At 41.4% G+C, this 18,355-nt stretch overlaps 1 protein-coding gene across 1 annotated transcript in view; it reads left to right on the top strand.

Annotated features, from left to right (window-relative positions):
* Positions 1-18,355, top strand: part of LOC126094634 (multidrug resistance protein homolog 49-like) — a 437,775-nt gene that overhangs the window by 144,301 nt on the left and 275,119 nt on the right. The window contains exon 5 of the mRNA XM_049909121.1: positions 4,907-5,051. Within this exon, the coding sequence (XP_049765078.1) occupies positions 4,907-5,051 (145 nt within the window). The remainder of the gene's footprint in view (positions 1-4,906; positions 5,052-18,355) is intronic.

Genomic DNA, 18,355 nt, shown 5'->3' with positions numbered 1-18,355 from the left:
GAGCTGTCTGAAACCTTAAGTATAATGGTCTGAGATATTCAGTGAGTGATGGAGCATATATGGGACAGTCAGATTAGACTCCATTGGAGGGGAAACGTTGACAAAAATACTTTGTCTGTTGAGGTCGAAGTTGATTGTGACAGTGAAGTGACTTTAACAGTGACCAGATGGTTATGTATAACAGGTCTAACAGAAACCAAGTTATTTGTTGAATGTTTTTACCGGCCCTCTGATTCCACTGTGACAGTTCTAGAATCATTCAAGGAAATACTACACTCAGTGACGTGTAAATACCCAGGTCATGAAATACTAATTGGAGGTGACTTCAGTCTGTGGAGTGTAGACTGGGATGTCTGTGGATTCATGGTGGGGGGGGGGGGGGGGGTTTCAGACAGTTAGTTTTGTGAAGTACTTTTGAACATGTCTTCTGAAAACTATCTTGAGCAGCCTACATGCAATGGAAATGTCTTAGACCTTGTAGCTACAAACAGACCAGGCCTTATCAACAGTATCAGTATAGAGACGAGGATTAGTAATAATGATGTCATTATAGAAAATATGATTATGAAAGTTAATATATCTGTCAAGAAGGATAGGAAAGTGTGGTTTGCATTTCACTTAGACAGCAAACTGACATCATTCAGTTCCAGTAAGTCGGACATAGAGAAATTATGGGATAAGTTTAAACAGAGTGTAAATTGTGATCAGGAGAACATATGTGCCTAGTGAATGGATTAGGGGTGAAAAGGAGCCACTGAGATTTAATAACAAAAGCAGCGGCTGTTGCACCCTCACTTCAAAATGACGACTGGCAAAGTTTAGCAGAAAGAAGCAAGAACCTGAGAAAATTCTAGTCCTGTGTAAAATCGCTAAGCAAGTCTTAAGGCGCACATCCAGTCATTTGTTGAACACATTTCTGTAGGAGCTGATGGTAACAAAACGAAAGCCAAAGTTTTAAATTTTGCATTTCAGAAATCATTCATGCAGGAGACTCATACAAACATACCATTGTTTGACCATCAAACAGTCTCCTGTATGGACAGCATAGTAATAAAGCATTCTTGGCGTAGCGAACCAACTGAAAGAGACTGGGAAAGAAAAGTTGCCAGGTCCAGATGGAATCACAATTTGGTTTTACAACTCTGTGCATTGGCCCCTTACTTATCATGCCATTTATCACAAATCACTCACCCAGAGCAAAGTCTCAAGTGACTGGGAAAAAGCCAGTTGATACCTGTATATAACAAGGGTGAAAGAACGGAGCCGCAAAATGGCAGACTCGTATCCCTAACATGAGACTGAGAAGCTTATGTCCATGAATCAGCACAGTTTAGAGAAAGCATTTCTTGTGCAAAACTCAGGCTGCCCTTTTCTCACATGATATACTGTGAACTATGTATGAAAAGTAACAGACAGGTTCAGTATTCCTTGATCTCCAAAAAGCATTTAAACAGTACCCCACAACAGATGAATCTAAAAGCATATGGAATAGGTTCCCAGATATGTGAGTGTCTCGAAGACTTCTTCAGTAATGGAACCCAGTACGTTGTCCTTGAAGGCGAGTATTCAGCAAAGGCAAGAGTATTATCAAGAATGCCCCAGGGAAGCATGATAGGACCAGTGTTATTTTCTATATACATAAACGATCTGGTGGACAGGACAGGTAGCAATCTGCGGGTCTTTACTGATAATGCTGTGGTGTATGGAAAGGTGTCAAAGTTGACTGACTGTAGGAGTATACTAGGTGACATAGACAAAATTTCTAGTTGGCGTAATGAATGACAACTAGCTCTAAATGTAGAAAAATGTGAGTTAATGCAGATGAATGGAAAAAACAAACCTGGCATGTTCGTATACAGCATAATAGTATCCTGCTTGACAGTCATGTTGTTTAAAACTGCACATTGTAAAGTGGTGGAAAATGGAACAAGCTTGTGAGTATTGTGTTAGGGAAGGCAAATAGTCGACTTTGATTAATCGGGAGAATTTTGGGAAAGTGGTTCATCTGTAAATGAGACCACATATAGGATGCTAGTGCAAACTATTCTTGAGTACTGCTCGAGTGTTTGGGATTCATACCTAGTTGGATTAAAAGAAGACATTGAAGTAATTCAGAGGCAGCTGCTAGGTTTGTTACTGATAGGTACGAACAGCATGCAGGTGTTATGGAGATGCTTCAGGAACTCAAATTAGAATCCATGGAGGGAAGGCAACATTTGTTTTGAGGAACACTATTAAGAAAATTTAGAGAATCTGCATTTGAAGCTGACTGCAGAACAATTATACTGCTGCCAACATAACAGTTCGAAGATACGATATGAGATATTAGGGCTCATACAGAGGGAGGCATATAGACAGTAGTTTTTCCCTTACTCTATTTTCAAATGGAACAAGAAAGGAAATGACTAGCAGTGGTATAGTGTGCCCTTTGCCGTGGTACAGTGGTTTGTGGAATGTGTATGTAGGTGTTGGAACTCAGGTGTCATCTTTATGGTAAGCAACAATCTATCCTTTTCATAACCGTATTATTTTTGTGAACTATACATATTCCAAACTCCCCTCTCATATCCAAATCATTTGACACCCATGACTCTCTGCAGGAAACATCCTTGAATTTCAGCATGAGATTTTCACTCTGCAGCGAAGTGTGTGCTGATATGAAACTTCATGGCAGATTAAAACTGTGTACCGGATCGAGACTCGAACTTGGGACCTTTGCCTTTCACGGGCAAGTGTTCTACCAACTGAGCTACCCAAGCACAACTCACGCCCCGTCCTCACAACTTTAGTCCTGCAAGGTTCGCAGGAGAGCTTCTGTGAAGTTTGGAAAGTAGGAGACAAGGTACTGGCGGAAGTAAAGCTGTGAGGATGGGGCGGGAGTCATGCTTAGGTAGCTCAGTTAGTAGAGCACATGCCCGCGAAAGGCAAAGGTTCTGAGTTCGTGTCTCGGTCTGGCACACAGTTTTAATTTGCCAGGAAGTTTCATATCAGCGCACACTCTGCTGCAGAGTGAAAATCTCATTCTGGAAACATCCCCCAGGCTGTGGCTAAGCCATATCTCCACAATATCCTTTCTTCCAGGAGTGCTAGTTCTGCAAGGTTTGCAGGAGATCTTCTGTGAAGTTTGGAAAGTAGGAGATGAGTACTGGCAGAAGTAAAGCTGTGAGGACGGGGCGTGAGTCGTGCTTGGGTAGCTCTGGTGGTAGAGCACTTATCCGCGAAAGGTGAAGTGCAAGTCCCAGTCCAGCACACAGATTTAATCTGCCAGGAAGTTTCATCCTTGAATTTCTCTTACCAACCATACTACTATACATAACTGCTTGAGTGTTACCATTATGATTTAAATAAATGCAGACAACATCCAGTGTGACTAACTGTCTTCCTTGTTCAGACAGTTCGTCTTTATATGTAATGACTATAGTGAAATAAATATGTGACATTGGGCTGTAAAATTGCATATATTATGTGGAATTGTTCTTGTGTGGCAGTCACTAAACTCATAAAGCTGTTAATGTAATGCTCACTTGTTAATATGAATAAGTGACTTTCAGCTCAAACTTTTTTATCTGAAATCAGCGCAGTTTGTGCCTATTTGGCCACAGAACCTTTAGCAGTGGTAACTTTGATTGCCAAATGGTTTTCATAACACTCTTGCTCTGTATGACTGTAATGTTGTGTCTTTCTTACTATTGGAATGCTCTGAATGTAATTTCATTATTATGGAATCAATACTGTTCATGGCTATGATTTCATCATTCTTGTGAAATTAAACAAGGGACATCAGTTAGACAGATACGGCGTCTTTACCTTTTGATAATTAGACCCCTTCCTGTCCAAGAAGCCAGTTTATAAGGCACCTTAAAAGTAATATGAAATGTTCTTGAAAAGTACGTGCACTAGGTTTTTACAATGCTTTCAGTTCATGATTGATAAAGTTAGAAAGGGAAATACTAAATAATATAAATTTGTGTTTGGAGAACTTATTTTTCAGTTTTTAACATTACAATAAACAGTATTAAATTGTGCCCTGCACACCTTTTTTATCCTTATCTTTTACTGTCATTTTACTGGTACATATATTTATTATTTACAGTGAGAGTATTTTTTCAAGATATCTATCATTTGAATTTGTGAAGAAACTTCTAGAAATACAGTATTGGAACTATTAGTGGGAACTGAAGAAAATAAAATCTAAAGTGTTTTTGTTTAACACCACAAATTGTTGTCAAGACACAGTCACTAAATTGATAAAATTTTTAGAAGGTTACATAACTAGTTTTGATGCTCTGAGTCATCATTTTCAAATGTAATTACAAACCATGTGTTAGCCCCAAATGGGAGTGCATTGTCTTTGTAAGATTTCATTAGCAGAACACAGTACAATTGTGTGCTGTGTTATAGTTTTGGGCTTGCCACATGTCATAAATTACAACATGTGAACCTTTGTTTGCAAAATGATCATTGCATCAGAGTAGGATGTAATGCAAGAGTATACAATCTCTCTCATCCTGCTGCAACTGTCATCTACATTGCATTTAGGTGTGAAATAACTGATCAACCAAAAACTGTCATGATGTCTTGTGCCCCGTTTATACTGCCTTTGTGTCAGTTTACTGGTCTTAGTGTGGTTTTTTGAAAGAAGTGTGGTTGCAATTATTAATGGAGTTTTCTAGGTGTGTTAACGTTTAAAAATTTAATTCTTTTAGTGACAGGCTTGACAAACATTTGTGGTGTCAAATAAACACTTTAAATTTTATTCACCTTACACTCCTTGATGACAGTTGTGTCAAAATACAAAAATAAAGTAATAAATTTAAGCATTTAAGGGATATGTAGAGAATTTACACATTTTTCTGTAATATTCAAGATAATATATTAGGATATATGCTTGAAAAATTTATTTCAGAGTGAATGCAAGTTGGGAAGAGAGAAAAGAAGCTCTATTAGAAGATTCAGCAGCATTTGCAATTGGCTGTTGTGTAGTTACACTGATTCAGTTCATAGTTGGTTCTATGACAATATTTGTCCTCAACCATTCAGCTCAGAGACAGGTATGTGTATATTTAAGAATTTTTTAATATTGTATCTTGAGCAAGTATTAATCTTTTGACTGATGTGGACTAGTTGACTGTCATACGCTGCCACTCTCCAGGTGCTGAGGATGTGTTTAAGTGTGGCCTCTGGATTTTCCATAAATGCCTTTACACACCCTGTTCCATGCACTGTCTCATTGCTACCAACAGTTACTTTCATAGCTTGGTGAATAAAAAAGTTTTGAGTATTTATCATATAACATGCCTCTTGGCCTGCTATCATTTGTAGAAAATCTCTTTTTTGGTATCTTGAGCCGTTTATGAAATCAAGGTTGCCACAAGTTCTGGAAATCAGGGAATATCAGGGAATTTCAAATATGTTAGGCAAATATCAGGGAAATTTGAAAAGTCTCACCAATATGCCTGCAGGTCTGGTCTGTTTGTGTGTGCATAATTCAGTGGATTTTCTTTGTATGTTCATGGACTCAGGCCTGCGGTGCTCCTCAGCAGGTCACAGACGATGAAATGAATTGTGACTGCCTCACTGCAAGTACACTGTACAGTGTGGAGTTTTATAGACATTTTATTTATTCTGGTACATTTTGGCACTTCAAAACGAGTTTATATTTTAGAAAGTGCAGATGATAAGAAGAAGAAAATTGTCACTGGCAGTTTGTACACTATGTATTCATGTATATCTTGAAAGAAAAACCACACAATACCTGTAAAATAATAGACATAGCGGGTAATAAAAAACAATAACGAACATAGTAGAACCAACATTTTATTTACAGTTACCTACTGTGTTGGTTTACATGATTCTTCCCTGCCTTATTTACTTCTGTCAATAGGCCTTCTTTTTTCTGAGGTTATTTCTGAACTCAGTGAAGGTATTTTAAATCTGTCTTGAGACTTCAACAAAATGCATATTTATGTCACCAAATGTGTTTCATTGTACTGAAATAAAATAACATCAGTGGTCTTAATGAACCATATATACCATTTGGCTTGCTTTCTCCATCTAAAAACAGTTCATTGCAAAATATGTTGATGTTAGTGCTTAAGATTTTTGCTCAAATGTTTAGAAATACAGAAGTCCTTAATTTTTTTGTCAGCTTATGTCTTTACTTACCCGTGAGATCTCAAAATTTGTCAGGGAAAAGCGCTAATATTGTCTGGAAATGGCAACCCTGGAGATATGACGACTTGTTATGACCACAAGCTTTGTGATGAACAGGATGGAACTGGGCACGTCATGCGTGACCATCCACTGGATAAAAGAACCAATATCTCAAGAACAAAATGTGCTCTTAGTTTTAAATAAAATGTTTATTTCTTACCTACATTTCATACACAGCAATGTATTTGCTAAAATCAGCCATATGCGAAATCTACACAATGTGTTTTTACTGCTGCAATTTCTTTAAAATGTCACCCAGTGGTTTCTTTTGTTTGATGCAGCACAATAACTGTGATGAATATTGAAAACAAATTCAGTGCTTTAGTGAGCGAAGATATTGGACTATAAGATGTGCAAAAATTAGATTTTTTCACCAAATAGTTTTCTTGAAATCTGACAATAAGCATTTGATAGTGGCCAGAACACCATACCTCAGCACAGGTTGTAGCATTATGTGAGCAGTAACAGTGACAACAAAGCAGCACCCAGCACAGAATGGAGAGAGTATGTCTGCAAAAGTCAAAGGGTTAAGAGAGCTGCCACAGAAAATCTAAGATGTATCAAAAAAGACTAAAAACAGTGAAAGTAAAGTTGTATTTAAATGTTGTTAGTAGGATAGTTTTGCAAGTCACACACCATGTTTGTCAAGAGCATGTAACAACTTAAGGTCTAGTTGATATACTTATCCATTTACGAGTAGTACATCTCAGCTTATACAGGGTGTATCATAATTAATGGCGTAAACGTATACTGTTGAAAGTACATGATACTAGAAGCAAAAAAGTCTCAGTAAACATAGGGTCAAAAATGCATACCGTAAGAGCTACAAGCAATTTCTCATCTTTGATACTGTGAAACAAATCTCTTCTACTGCAAGCTCTTTGCTTTCCATATTTTGGGAAGTGGCAGTATGGACCAAAACAAGAAGAAAAAAGTCCAGTAAACATGTGCTCTAAAATGCATACCTTAAAAGTTATGAACACTTGTTCATTAGAAGAGTTAAGTTTCAAAGTAGCGAAGATGAAAAAGTGCTCATAGCTCTTACTGATTTAAATCAGTAGAGAAAGTTGAAAATTTGTGCTGGACTGGGATTTGAACCCAGGTCTCCTGCTTACTAGGTAGACGCACTGACCACTGCACCATCTGGACTCAAGGTCACCCCAACTGCAAGGACTAGCCTAACACCTCCTGTCAGATCCAAATTCTCCACTTCTAGCAGTGGAGAGATATATATGAGGATAATGGGCAAGGGGCATTAAATTTGTAGTTGTGGATAATTTGAATCTGATGGGAGGCATGGTAGTTTAGTCCATGCAGATGTGATGACCACTGTGTCCAGATGGTGCAGTTTGTCAGTGCATCTGCTTAGTAAACAGGAGACGCGAGTTCGGATTCCAGTCCAACACAAATTTTCAACTTTCTCCATTGATTTAAATCAATGTCTGTCTTTACTTTTATGTCTTGATTCTGGAGAATGTGGAACACTCGATTAGAGGTATTCAGCTCTTCAGCGATAGCCTTGCCTGAGACATTATTGTCAGTTTTCAGAAAATCAGAAATTTTCTTGTTTTTCTTGGATGAATTTGAGGTGGGACATCCTGACCTCTCATTGTCCTTGAGTGACACCTGTCCTTCTGTATAACATTTAAACCACTCAAACACCTGTGCATAACTGAGCAATTATTGCTGTAAGCAATTTCATGGGCTCAGATGTCTTCATAGTTATTTTACCAAGTAAAACATGAAATCGATTACAGCTTGTTGCTCCATTGCGATTTGTGTGACGACATTGACACATGCTGCCCACAAGTCCATCACTTAACACTCACCACTTGACAAATGATTGGTTGAATGCACATCGGTCACTTACAGTTGTTAGTTCAATGTGCCGCTGATGTCACAGGGAATAAAATCTGTCTCTGAACTTCCAGTACAGATAGTGTATGGTTCACAATGCATAAATAATGAATATAATTTAAAAGTATATAAATCACAAAATGAATCTTCCACTCTGCAGCAGTCTTGAATCTTTCTGGCAATTTAAAACTGTGCTTGATCAGGACTTCAATCTGGAAGCTTGACTTTCTTGGCCAACACTGCACTCACAGCTTCAGATCCGCCTATTCTTCTTTGCATATACATTCCTGCATATCTTCCTAGTTGTGAGTTGAATCTGGTTAGCTCAGTAAGTGAGAACATTGGCTGCAAAAGGCAAGGGTCTGACTTTGAGTTCTGGGCCACCACTTAATTTAACCTGGCAGGATGTTAGTTGAATCACCATAATGCATTTATGTTTATTCTAGTGAATTTAAGTCAGTTGTCTTGAACATATTTGAGATTTCCTAAGCAAATGTGCCTTTAATGTGAATTTTGTTATATGCAGAATTATGTATATAATGACATCCAAACTGAAGATTCTGTTACTTTGTAAATTATCTCTGAAAAGGGGAAGAGGTATCCAGGCTCATCTTCAAACTGAACTAAATGTATGAGTGTTTTTATCATGTGAGACCGTTGTCATGATCTGAGAGGAATGTGTAGGCACTGACGCTTCTCTTTATCAAAGTATAACAGATTTAATTCATAACAAAGGCTTAAAAGCACCCGAAATAATTGAAGGCACTGAATGTTTTGTAGTTACAAGGTGCTACCCAAAAGTTCCCCAAATCTAATACTAAATATAATCACATCATACAAGATTTTTATTCACCACCGTCACCTTCAAAGTAGTTCCATTGGAGGCTGACACCGATCTCAGTGCTTCTGCCGCGAATGGAAGGCATCCTGAAAGTTGTTTTTAGTCAGTGAATTGTGGAACACTTAGGATTGCTCTTGAATCTCCTCTTACATGTCAAATCTTTGTCCCTTCAATTTCATTTTCAATTTGAGAAAGAGAAAGAAATCACTTGGGACCAAGTTGGGTGAATACGATGGATGAGGAAGAACTACTGTGTTGTTTATTGCCAAACAACTGCTGTGCGATGAAGATTATGTAAGTTGCCTCATATTGTTGTGATGAAGGACCTTGTCATTCCTGAGCCACTTCTTTGGACGTTTCCATCTCACATCCTCCTTAGCCACTGTAGGACATCACCAGATGTCATGGTCTGCCCAAGATCTTTCACAAACACATTCTGAACAGCACTGATATTTTCGTGACTATTGTCAGTGGATGGTCATCCTGAATGTTTACCATCATCAACAGATATCCACCTATTTTTAAAACATTTACACCAGCATACTTTTGTGGCTCCTCCAAAGCTTCATTACTGAATACTTCAACTAACATTTTGTGTGTTTCTGTGGCTATTTTGCCAAGTTTAAAACAGGACTTCTCACAGGAACAGTGTTCTCTCACGTTGGTCATTGCAAAATTGCAGTCACAAGTGAACGTCACAATGGAAAACTGCCTGCCAACAATAAACATATCTGATTAGATCAAAGCTGCTAGACATAATGAAAGTCGAAATATGTGTTACACTGTTCCCAGTGCTGATTGATTGTAGTACCATTTATAAATGTGGATCATACAAGTTTTGCGTAGGATCTCATATTGCCAGTACAAATTATTTGTGTTTATGGCTCATACCAGAACCACCTTCGTTTCATGATCAACATTGTACTGTTTGCCCCTTGTACAGATATCTGAGTGAGTTGTCACAATGTTTAATGCAATGGACACACATTTTGGAGTATGGGAGTTCCAATCTTGATTCATCCATCCAGATTTAAGTTTTCCATAGTATCCCTTAATCACATATGTCAAATGTCAATTGCCAAATGATCCATTTGGAATGAACATGGACAATTTCCTTTCCAATCCTTCCCTAATCTAAACAGGAATATCGACTATGTAGGGAAAGACAATTGCTACTTAGCATAAAGAAAACACATCAAGTTGCAGAGAGGCACAATTTAAAAGACACTTACATATAGCTTTCGGCTACAACCTTCACCTGTAGGAACAGGAAGTGCTGGGTGGGTGGATTGGGCAGGTTTTGCATCTGAGTCTTCTGCAGGGATATGAACCTTGTGGCAAGGGGTTGGGCTTAGGAGTGGCATAAGGATGGACTAGGATGTTGTGGAGGTTGGGTGGGTGACAGAATACCACTTTAGGTAGCATGCAAAGTATCTTGGGTAGTAGGATGTCTCTCATTTCAGGGCATGATAATAGGTAACTGCCAAGGCTTTGATTACCTATCTGTCTTTTCCTACATTGTTGATATTCCTACATGGAATTTCCATTGTTTGAATTCCCTAATCTACACTTGTCCTGCTCTGCCTCAAAACACCTTATTATACACAGGACATGAAATGCTAATCTTGCTTCCATTTTCCTAGTTATTATGTTCCTTCCATTATGCTCTCATTGCTTGCCTTCTCATAGATCTCTTCTCTCTCTGTTGCTTAAAGAAAGATGTGATATGTTTTGGAAAATTTATTTTTTTAACGAGGTTTCTGATCAGTAATAAGCATCTATTGCTACTCTCAGCTTTCTCCACTGTAACAAAACTTCACAGAATAAGCCTACTATATACTATTGCTCTTAGCTGAGCTGTCTGATTTGCAGTCTCATTAAACAATGTGCCATTTCGTTCAACCAACTTATTTATCATTGACAACAAATCATTTCAAATTCAAATTCTTGCAAGCGGTCTGTACAGTCATTCATTACAGCTTTCACGAAAGACTCTGCCAACTGACTCCTACTGCCTGCAGTGCTAAACACTGTTGTGTCACAACACCATTGTTGTGACCAGAAATGAAATTTTATTCATTCTTGCAGATTCCCAATGTTATTGCTCACTAGGATTGTGTACATATATCGATATTTGTATGAACTGTGAGAACAGTAACCTTGCATAGTGCAGATATACTTCAACTGCAAATGGAAGAACTTAATACAGCCAATTTGAAAAGTGACCTGAAGATCAGTTATAGTAAGACTAAAATAATGTATAACCAGCATACCAAATGGAAAGTAATGCAAATTAACAGTGAAGCATAGAACTACGTGATGGGTTTAGTATACAGGGCAAGTGAAGATGAGTATTGGCTGAACAGTAAAATAAATAAACAGAAGAATAAAAGAGGAATAGAGAGCTTTTGGTAAACTAAATAGGAGTTTAGAGACCAAGATGCCACTGCACTTGAAAGTAAAAGCTTACAGTTATCGTGTTTTAATATTTTTCAGTAAAACATGGAGTTTGAATCCTAAAACCAGTCAGAAACATGTATGTTTATAATTACTGAGAGAGACAGGAAAACAAACAAATGGATCTGAAAACAACATGGAGTGGAAGATCTAACTGTGACAACAATGAAAATGAGATGTGTGGCTCACACAACCTCAAATGGATGGTAGTTGGACTAAGAATATTCTTTGCTGTTGTTTAGTTGTTAGTGTGGCTGACTGCTGTGCAGAGTACCCGGGTTCTATTCCTGATATGATGAGGGATTTTTCCTTAGTGGAAGGACCGGAACAGGGTACACTCAGTCCTGTGATGCCAGTTAATGAGGTACTTGACTGAGTAATAGTGGCTTCAGGTTGCAAAAACTGGCAACGGTCGGGAGAGCAGTGTGCTGACCCCACACCCCTATACCACATTCAGTGACACCACTTGCAGAGGATGTGTTGTCCTCTGACCTGGATCTCCCATTCAATCTCCTCTTCTAACATCAGTAGACCTGTTAGGCAGCCATCCATGCCGTGATGGCACCAGTGGGCCCACCAGGACCTGAGGACAGAGTTTACATTTACCAGTTTTTTGTTGCTCTGAGTGTTCAATGTTACTGTAATTAATGTGGTTAAGCTTTTCAAGGCCAGGGTGGTACTGGGTGATCAAGAAGTGCTGATGGGCATCCAATCAAACTACAGAATATCCTTGTCCATTCTTACTCCAGTCCTGCTCCCAATTTTGCACCCCATGAGTCATTTCCTTCTTGACAACCCATGTGCAAGGGCTAGCCCATACACCCGCCCATCCACCATTTCCCAACACAGTCGAATCACAGGCATTTGCTACCATATAGGAGGCAGGGCCACATGTGAAAGCACCCCTGTTACGTAATAGCTATATTGCAGTTACTGTGCAGCATTGTATGAGGTTATGACGGATGTCCATCTGTCCACTTATGTGAATTGCCACTGCCAAACTATGGTCAAATGCAGGTTTGACCATCCAGTTGCAGAATATGTTGTACACCAGAATATAAATGAATTTAACAGCTGCTTCACTAGGTGAGCCATATGATACACTTTTCCAGTCTAAGTTTCTCTGAACTATGCAAGTGGGAATTGTCTCTGCTGCATATCTTACAGTCTCACAACCCCCCCTGGCCTTAACATCCTTTAACCAGTTTCCCAATGCCTTGTCTTATCTTCCCCCTTTCCCTCTCCACTTCTGTCATTGTCTACACCACTCCTTCCTCATCCACATTGTGTACAGTTTCCTCCCACCACTCTTCCTTTTCTCTCCCTCCCCCCTGTTATAACTTCAAGTTGAACAAATATATTTCAAGGAAGACGCAATACATGAAAGTCACAGATCAAGCAAACAGAGTAAGACGTGTGTACACTTTGACAGTCAAATCATAACTGAGTCCGAGTCTAGCAACGGCTGGCTGGCTGGCTGCTTAGGTGGCGCTGCTGCTGCACGGCTGGCAGACAACGCCACATGTAGAGGATGCACGTAACTGTGTGGAGGCACTTTGAAAGATCGGCGAGTCACAACACTTTTCCCCCCTTTGAATTTTTTGCACAGGTCTTGATGGAGGTGGCCTGTAGATTGCTAACACCCATAGGTGTTGTTTGACTGGCCGTAAAGCCTCGTGGAGGAGGCTTCCCGTACAGACGGAAGTGTCCCCGATGATAATGGTTCGAGATGACAGGAGATATGGGGGTCGAATCTGCTGGGGCCCCGTGCACCGATCTGCCCGTTGCAGCAAGTCTGGTTGTTATAACAGGAGACATTGGCGATGTGTCCGCGTCTATAGGAGAAGGAGGCGAGTGGAGTTGCTCCGACAGATGATGGTCATCTGGTTCCTGCATGGGCACCTCTCCTGGTGGTGTCAGTTCTTGTGCTGGCACCGATATGATGGTGAGAGGACTGCGTTGTGAGTAATGAGAGATTCCAGTATCCTGAGCGTCAGGTAGAGCCGAAGGTGGTGTAGCGCCATCCAGAACAGGCGTTGCCAGCACACGAGGCCGAAGCTGGTACGAATGACGCACTGCAACACCCGTGTCCATCTGGATTTCATACAGGTGTTGGCCACGGTGTTGTAAGATGTGGCCAGGACTCCATTTTGGCCGCCTGCCATATCCCCGTACCGATACAAGGTCATCGGTGGTGAACCGACCAAGCGAAGGCACCCGCGGCCAGGAGGTGGAAGGCTGCAGAAGATGAAGTAGCGTGCGGGGCTGTCGGCCCTGTAAGAGCTCAGCTGGGCTGTGGTCGCCCATGGGGGAGAAACGGTAAGAAGCCAGAAATTGGAGAAGCGTATCATCAGCAGCAGAAGTCAGGAGTTTCCTCATCTGAGCTTTAAATGTGCGGAGCAGTCATTTAGCCTCACCGTTCGACTGTGGATGGAACGGAGGGGCCGTGACATGCATGACGCCGTGACAGGCACAAAAATCCGCAAAATCGGAAGAGGCAAATTGCGGACCATTATCAGTAACAAGAGTAGAGGGAAGGCCTTCCAAAGAGAAAATGCGAGCTAGAGCATTGGTTGTTGCCGCAGTGGTAGGCGACGTGCAACGGACAATGAAAGGAAAGTTAGAGTAGGCGTCAATAACGAGAAGCCAATAAGTATCTAAAAAAGGTCCCGTGAAGTCAGCATGAATACGCTCCCAGGGCTTTTCAGCCGAAGGCCACGGTGACAAAGATGACTTTGGGGCAGTGGCATGTGATGCACAAGGGCTGCAGGCAGCGACCATGTGTGCGATTTCAGAGTCGATGCCGGGCCAGTACACAGGACGGCGCACCAGAGATTTTGTGCGAGAGACACCCCAGTGCCCTTGGTGAAGGAGGCGCAAGACTGAAGCACGCAAAGACGTAGGTACCACAACACGCGGCAAAGCATTTTCTGTGGAAAGGAGGATAACACCATCCCTAGCCGTGAGGCAGTAACGCAAAGCGTAGTAGTTCCGCAACAGATCAGAAGTCTTAGCAGACGGACAATCTGGCCAACCCTTCTGAATACAGCGTAAAACCCGGGAGAGGGTAGGGTCAGACCCATAGCAGCCGCCAGCCGGTCCCCGGTCCTAGGTAATGGGGAACCCATCCACAACCCGCTGTTCGGCAACATCCAGGTGGGAACACAAAAGTTCATCCCTATCAAATGCCAGATCAGGACCCATGGGAAGGCGAGACAGTGCATAAGCATTCACATGTTGAGCCGTTGGCCAGAAATGAATCTCATAATTGAGATGAGACAAGTAAAGAGCCCAATGCTGGAGGCGGTGTGCAGCCTTGTCGGGAAGTGACGTTGATAGATGAAACAAGAAAACAAGTGGTTTGTGATCCGTAACAAGATGAAATTTGGATCCATAGAGAAAAACACCAAACTTATGAAGAGCATAAATAATGGCCAAAGCTTCTTTTTCAATTTGAGAATACTTTTGTTGGGCATCCGTGAGCATTTTGGAGGCATAAGCAATGGGTTGTTCAGAACTGTCAGAAAAATGGTGTGCGAAGGCTGCACCGACCCCGTATTGAGAGGCATCCGTGGCAAGAACAAGATGTTGGCCAGGTCGATAAGTAGCCAGGCATGGGGCCTGTTTGAGCATAGTCTTCAAAAATTTCTGGAAAGCCGTATCACATCATGCAGACCAGTGAAAAGGCACGTTTTTATGCAACAGACGATGCAACGGCTGAGCCACAGAAGAAGCAGCAGATGTTAAAAACGTGTGGTAGTATGCTGTTTTCCCCAACAGATGTAGGGCGAGGAAGGGCATCTATCACAGCGACAGTTTGCTGAAGTGGACGAATACCATCCCAAGAGAGTTGAAACCCCAAGTACGTGATAGATGCCGAAAAAAATTGTAATTTCTGAAGATTACACTTAAGACCGGCAGTCTGTAAGACATGAAAAAGTGTGCGGAGATTCTGAAGATGTTCTTCAGTGGTGGAGCCAGTGACAACAATGTCGCCCATGTAATTAATACACCCAGGGACAGGGAGCAATAATTGTTCCAAGAATCGCTGAAAGAGAGCTGGGGCGCTGGCAACCCCAAATGGCAATCGTTGGTATTGATAGAGGATGAAAGGCGTGTTAAGGACCAGAAACTGCCGGGAAGCAGCGTCGAGAGGAAGTTGATGATAAGCTTCTGACAGGTCAAGTTTAGAAAAATACTGGCCTCCAACAAGTTTAGTGAACAATTCTTCAGGTCGAGGCATAGGGTAAGTGTCGATAAGGCATTGAGCATTTACAGTGTCTTTGAAATCGCCACAGAGACAAATATCACCATTTGGCTTAGCAAAAACGACAACAGGAGAGGACCACTCACTGGAAGTGACAGGAAACAAGACCCCTGAAGCAGTGAGACGAACCAGCTCCCGTTTGACCTGATCACAAAGGACCACAGGAATGGGCCGAGCAAGAAAAAACTTAGGCCGAGCAGTGGGTTTGAGCATGATATGAGCTTCAAAGTCGTTTGCACAGCCTAACCCAGGAGAAAAAAGGGACGAAAATGTCGTCGACGAGGAATCCAACTGAGCATAAGGAATAGCATCAGAGACAATATTGACAGAGTCATCTATGGAGAACCCAAAAATGTGAAAGGCATCGAAACCAAAAAGACTCTCCGCATTACTATGATCGACCACAAATATGGGAACAGTGTGAACGTCAGATTTGTAAGATGCCTCAGCATCAAATTGTCCCAAGAGAGGAATCTTCTGTTTACTGTAAGTCCGTAATTGCCTAGTTACAGGTGACAGGATTGGAGAACCCAACTGAAGATACGTCTGAGAATTGATGATAGTGGCAGCAGAACCATTATCCACCTGCATGCGAACATCTCGACCAAGTATTTGGACAATGAGGAATAACTTCCCTGAAAGGGAAGAAGTACAATTGACAGACAACACAGAATCAGAATCAGCGTCATGTTCATGAAAATCATGTATGCAGTCAGATTTGCAAACGGATGACATATGAGTCCCCCCCCCCCCCCCCCCCCTTTTTTTTTTTTTTGGACACGGTCCAACGTTGTGGACAATCTTCTCGTGAATGTTTCGTAAAACACCACAGACATGAAGGAAGTTTCTGTGGGTTTTGCTGCAGTTTCTTAGAGGTTTGTTTACGGTTAGGCCGAGGCTGCGCTTGGGAGCATACTGTGGCCACATCGGCCGGCGGGGACACGCCACATTCTTCGTCAACATCGCACAGAGGTTGTATTTCCCTTACGTCGCCCCATGCCTCTATTTGCGCTCCAGAGGTGCGAGAAATTTCAAAAGACTGAGCGATGGATAGGACTTCAACTAGAGTTGGATTTGCCAACTGAAGGGCATGTTCTACATCTACATCTACATCTATACTCCGCGAGCCACCTTACAGTGTGTGGCGGAGGGTACTTATTGTACCACTATCTGATCCCCCCTTCCCTGTTCCATTCACGAATTGTGCGTGGGAAGAACGACTGCTTGTAAGTCTCCGTATTTGCTCTAATTTCTCGGATCTTTTCGTTGTGATCATTACGCGAGATATATGTGGGCGGTAGTAATATGTTGCCCATCTCTTCCCGGAATGTGCTCTCTCGTAATTTCGATAATAAACCTCTCCGTATTGCGTAACGCCTTTCTTGAAGTGTCCGCCACTGGAGCTTGTTCAGCATCTCCGTAACGCTCTCGCGCTGACTAAATGTCCCCATGACGAATCGCGCTGCTTTTCGCTGGATCATGTCTATCTCTTCTATTAATCCAACCTGGTAAGGGTCCCATACTGATGAGCAATACTCAAGAATCGGACGAACAAGCGTTTTGTAAGCTACTTCTTTCGTCGATGAGTCACATTTTCTTAGAATTCTTCCTATGAATCTCAACCTGGCGCCTGCTTTTCCCACTATTTGTTTTATGTGATCATTCCACTTTAGATCGCTCCGGATAGTAACTCCTAAGTATTTTACGGTCGTTACCGCTTCCAATGATTTACCACCTATGGCATAATCGTACTGGAATGGATTTCTGCCCCTATGTATGCGCATTATATTACATTTATCTACGTTTAGGGAAAGCTGCCAGCTGTCGCACCATGCATTAATCCTCTGCAGGTCTTCCTGGAGTACGTACGAGTCTTCTGATGTTGCTACTTTCTTGTAGACAACCGTGTCATCTGCAAATAGCCTCACGGAGCTACCGATGTTGTCAACTAAGTCATTTATGTATATTGTAAACAATAAAGGTCCTATCACGCTTCCTTGCGGTACTCCCGAAATTACCTCTACATCTGCAGATTTTGAACCGTTAAGAATGACATGTTGTGTTCTTTCTTCTAGGAAATCCTGAATCCAATCACAAACCTGGTCCGATATTCCGTAAGCTCGTATTTTTTTCACTAAACGTAAGTGCGGAACCGTATCAAATGCCTTCCTGAAGTCCAGGAATACGGCATCAATCTGCTCGCCAGTGTCTACGGCACTGTGAATTTCTTGGGCAAATAGGGCGAGCTGAGTTTCACATGATCTCTGTTTGCGGAATCCATGTTGGTTATGATGAAGGAGATTTGTATTATCTAAGAACGTCATAATACGAGAACACAAAACATGTTCCATTATTCTACAACAGATTGACGTAAGCGAAATAGGCCTATAATTATTCGCATCTGATTTATGACCCTTCTTGAAAATGGGAACGACCTGCGCTTTCTTCCAGTCGCTAGGTACTTTACGTTCTTCCAGCGATCTACGATAAATTGCTGATAGAAAGGGGGCAAGTTCTTTAGCATAATCACTGTAGAATCTTAAGGGTATCTCGTCTGGTCCGGATGCTTTTCCGCTACTAAGTGATAGCAGTTGTTTTTCAATTCCGATATCGTTTATTTCAATATTTTCCATTTTGGCGTCCGTGCGACGGCTGAAGTCAGGGACCGTGTTACGATTTTCCGCAGTGAAACAGTTTCGGAACACTGAATTCAGTATTTC

Source organism: Schistocerca cancellata, chromosome 8 (assembly GCF_023864275.1).
Source record: "Schistocerca cancellata isolate TAMUIC-IGC-003103 chromosome 8, iqSchCanc2.1, whole genome shotgun sequence".
Lineage (NCBI taxonomy): Eukaryota > Metazoa > Arthropoda > Insecta > Orthoptera > Acrididae > Schistocerca > Schistocerca cancellata.
This window is presented reverse-complemented; position numbering and strand designations above follow the sequence as displayed.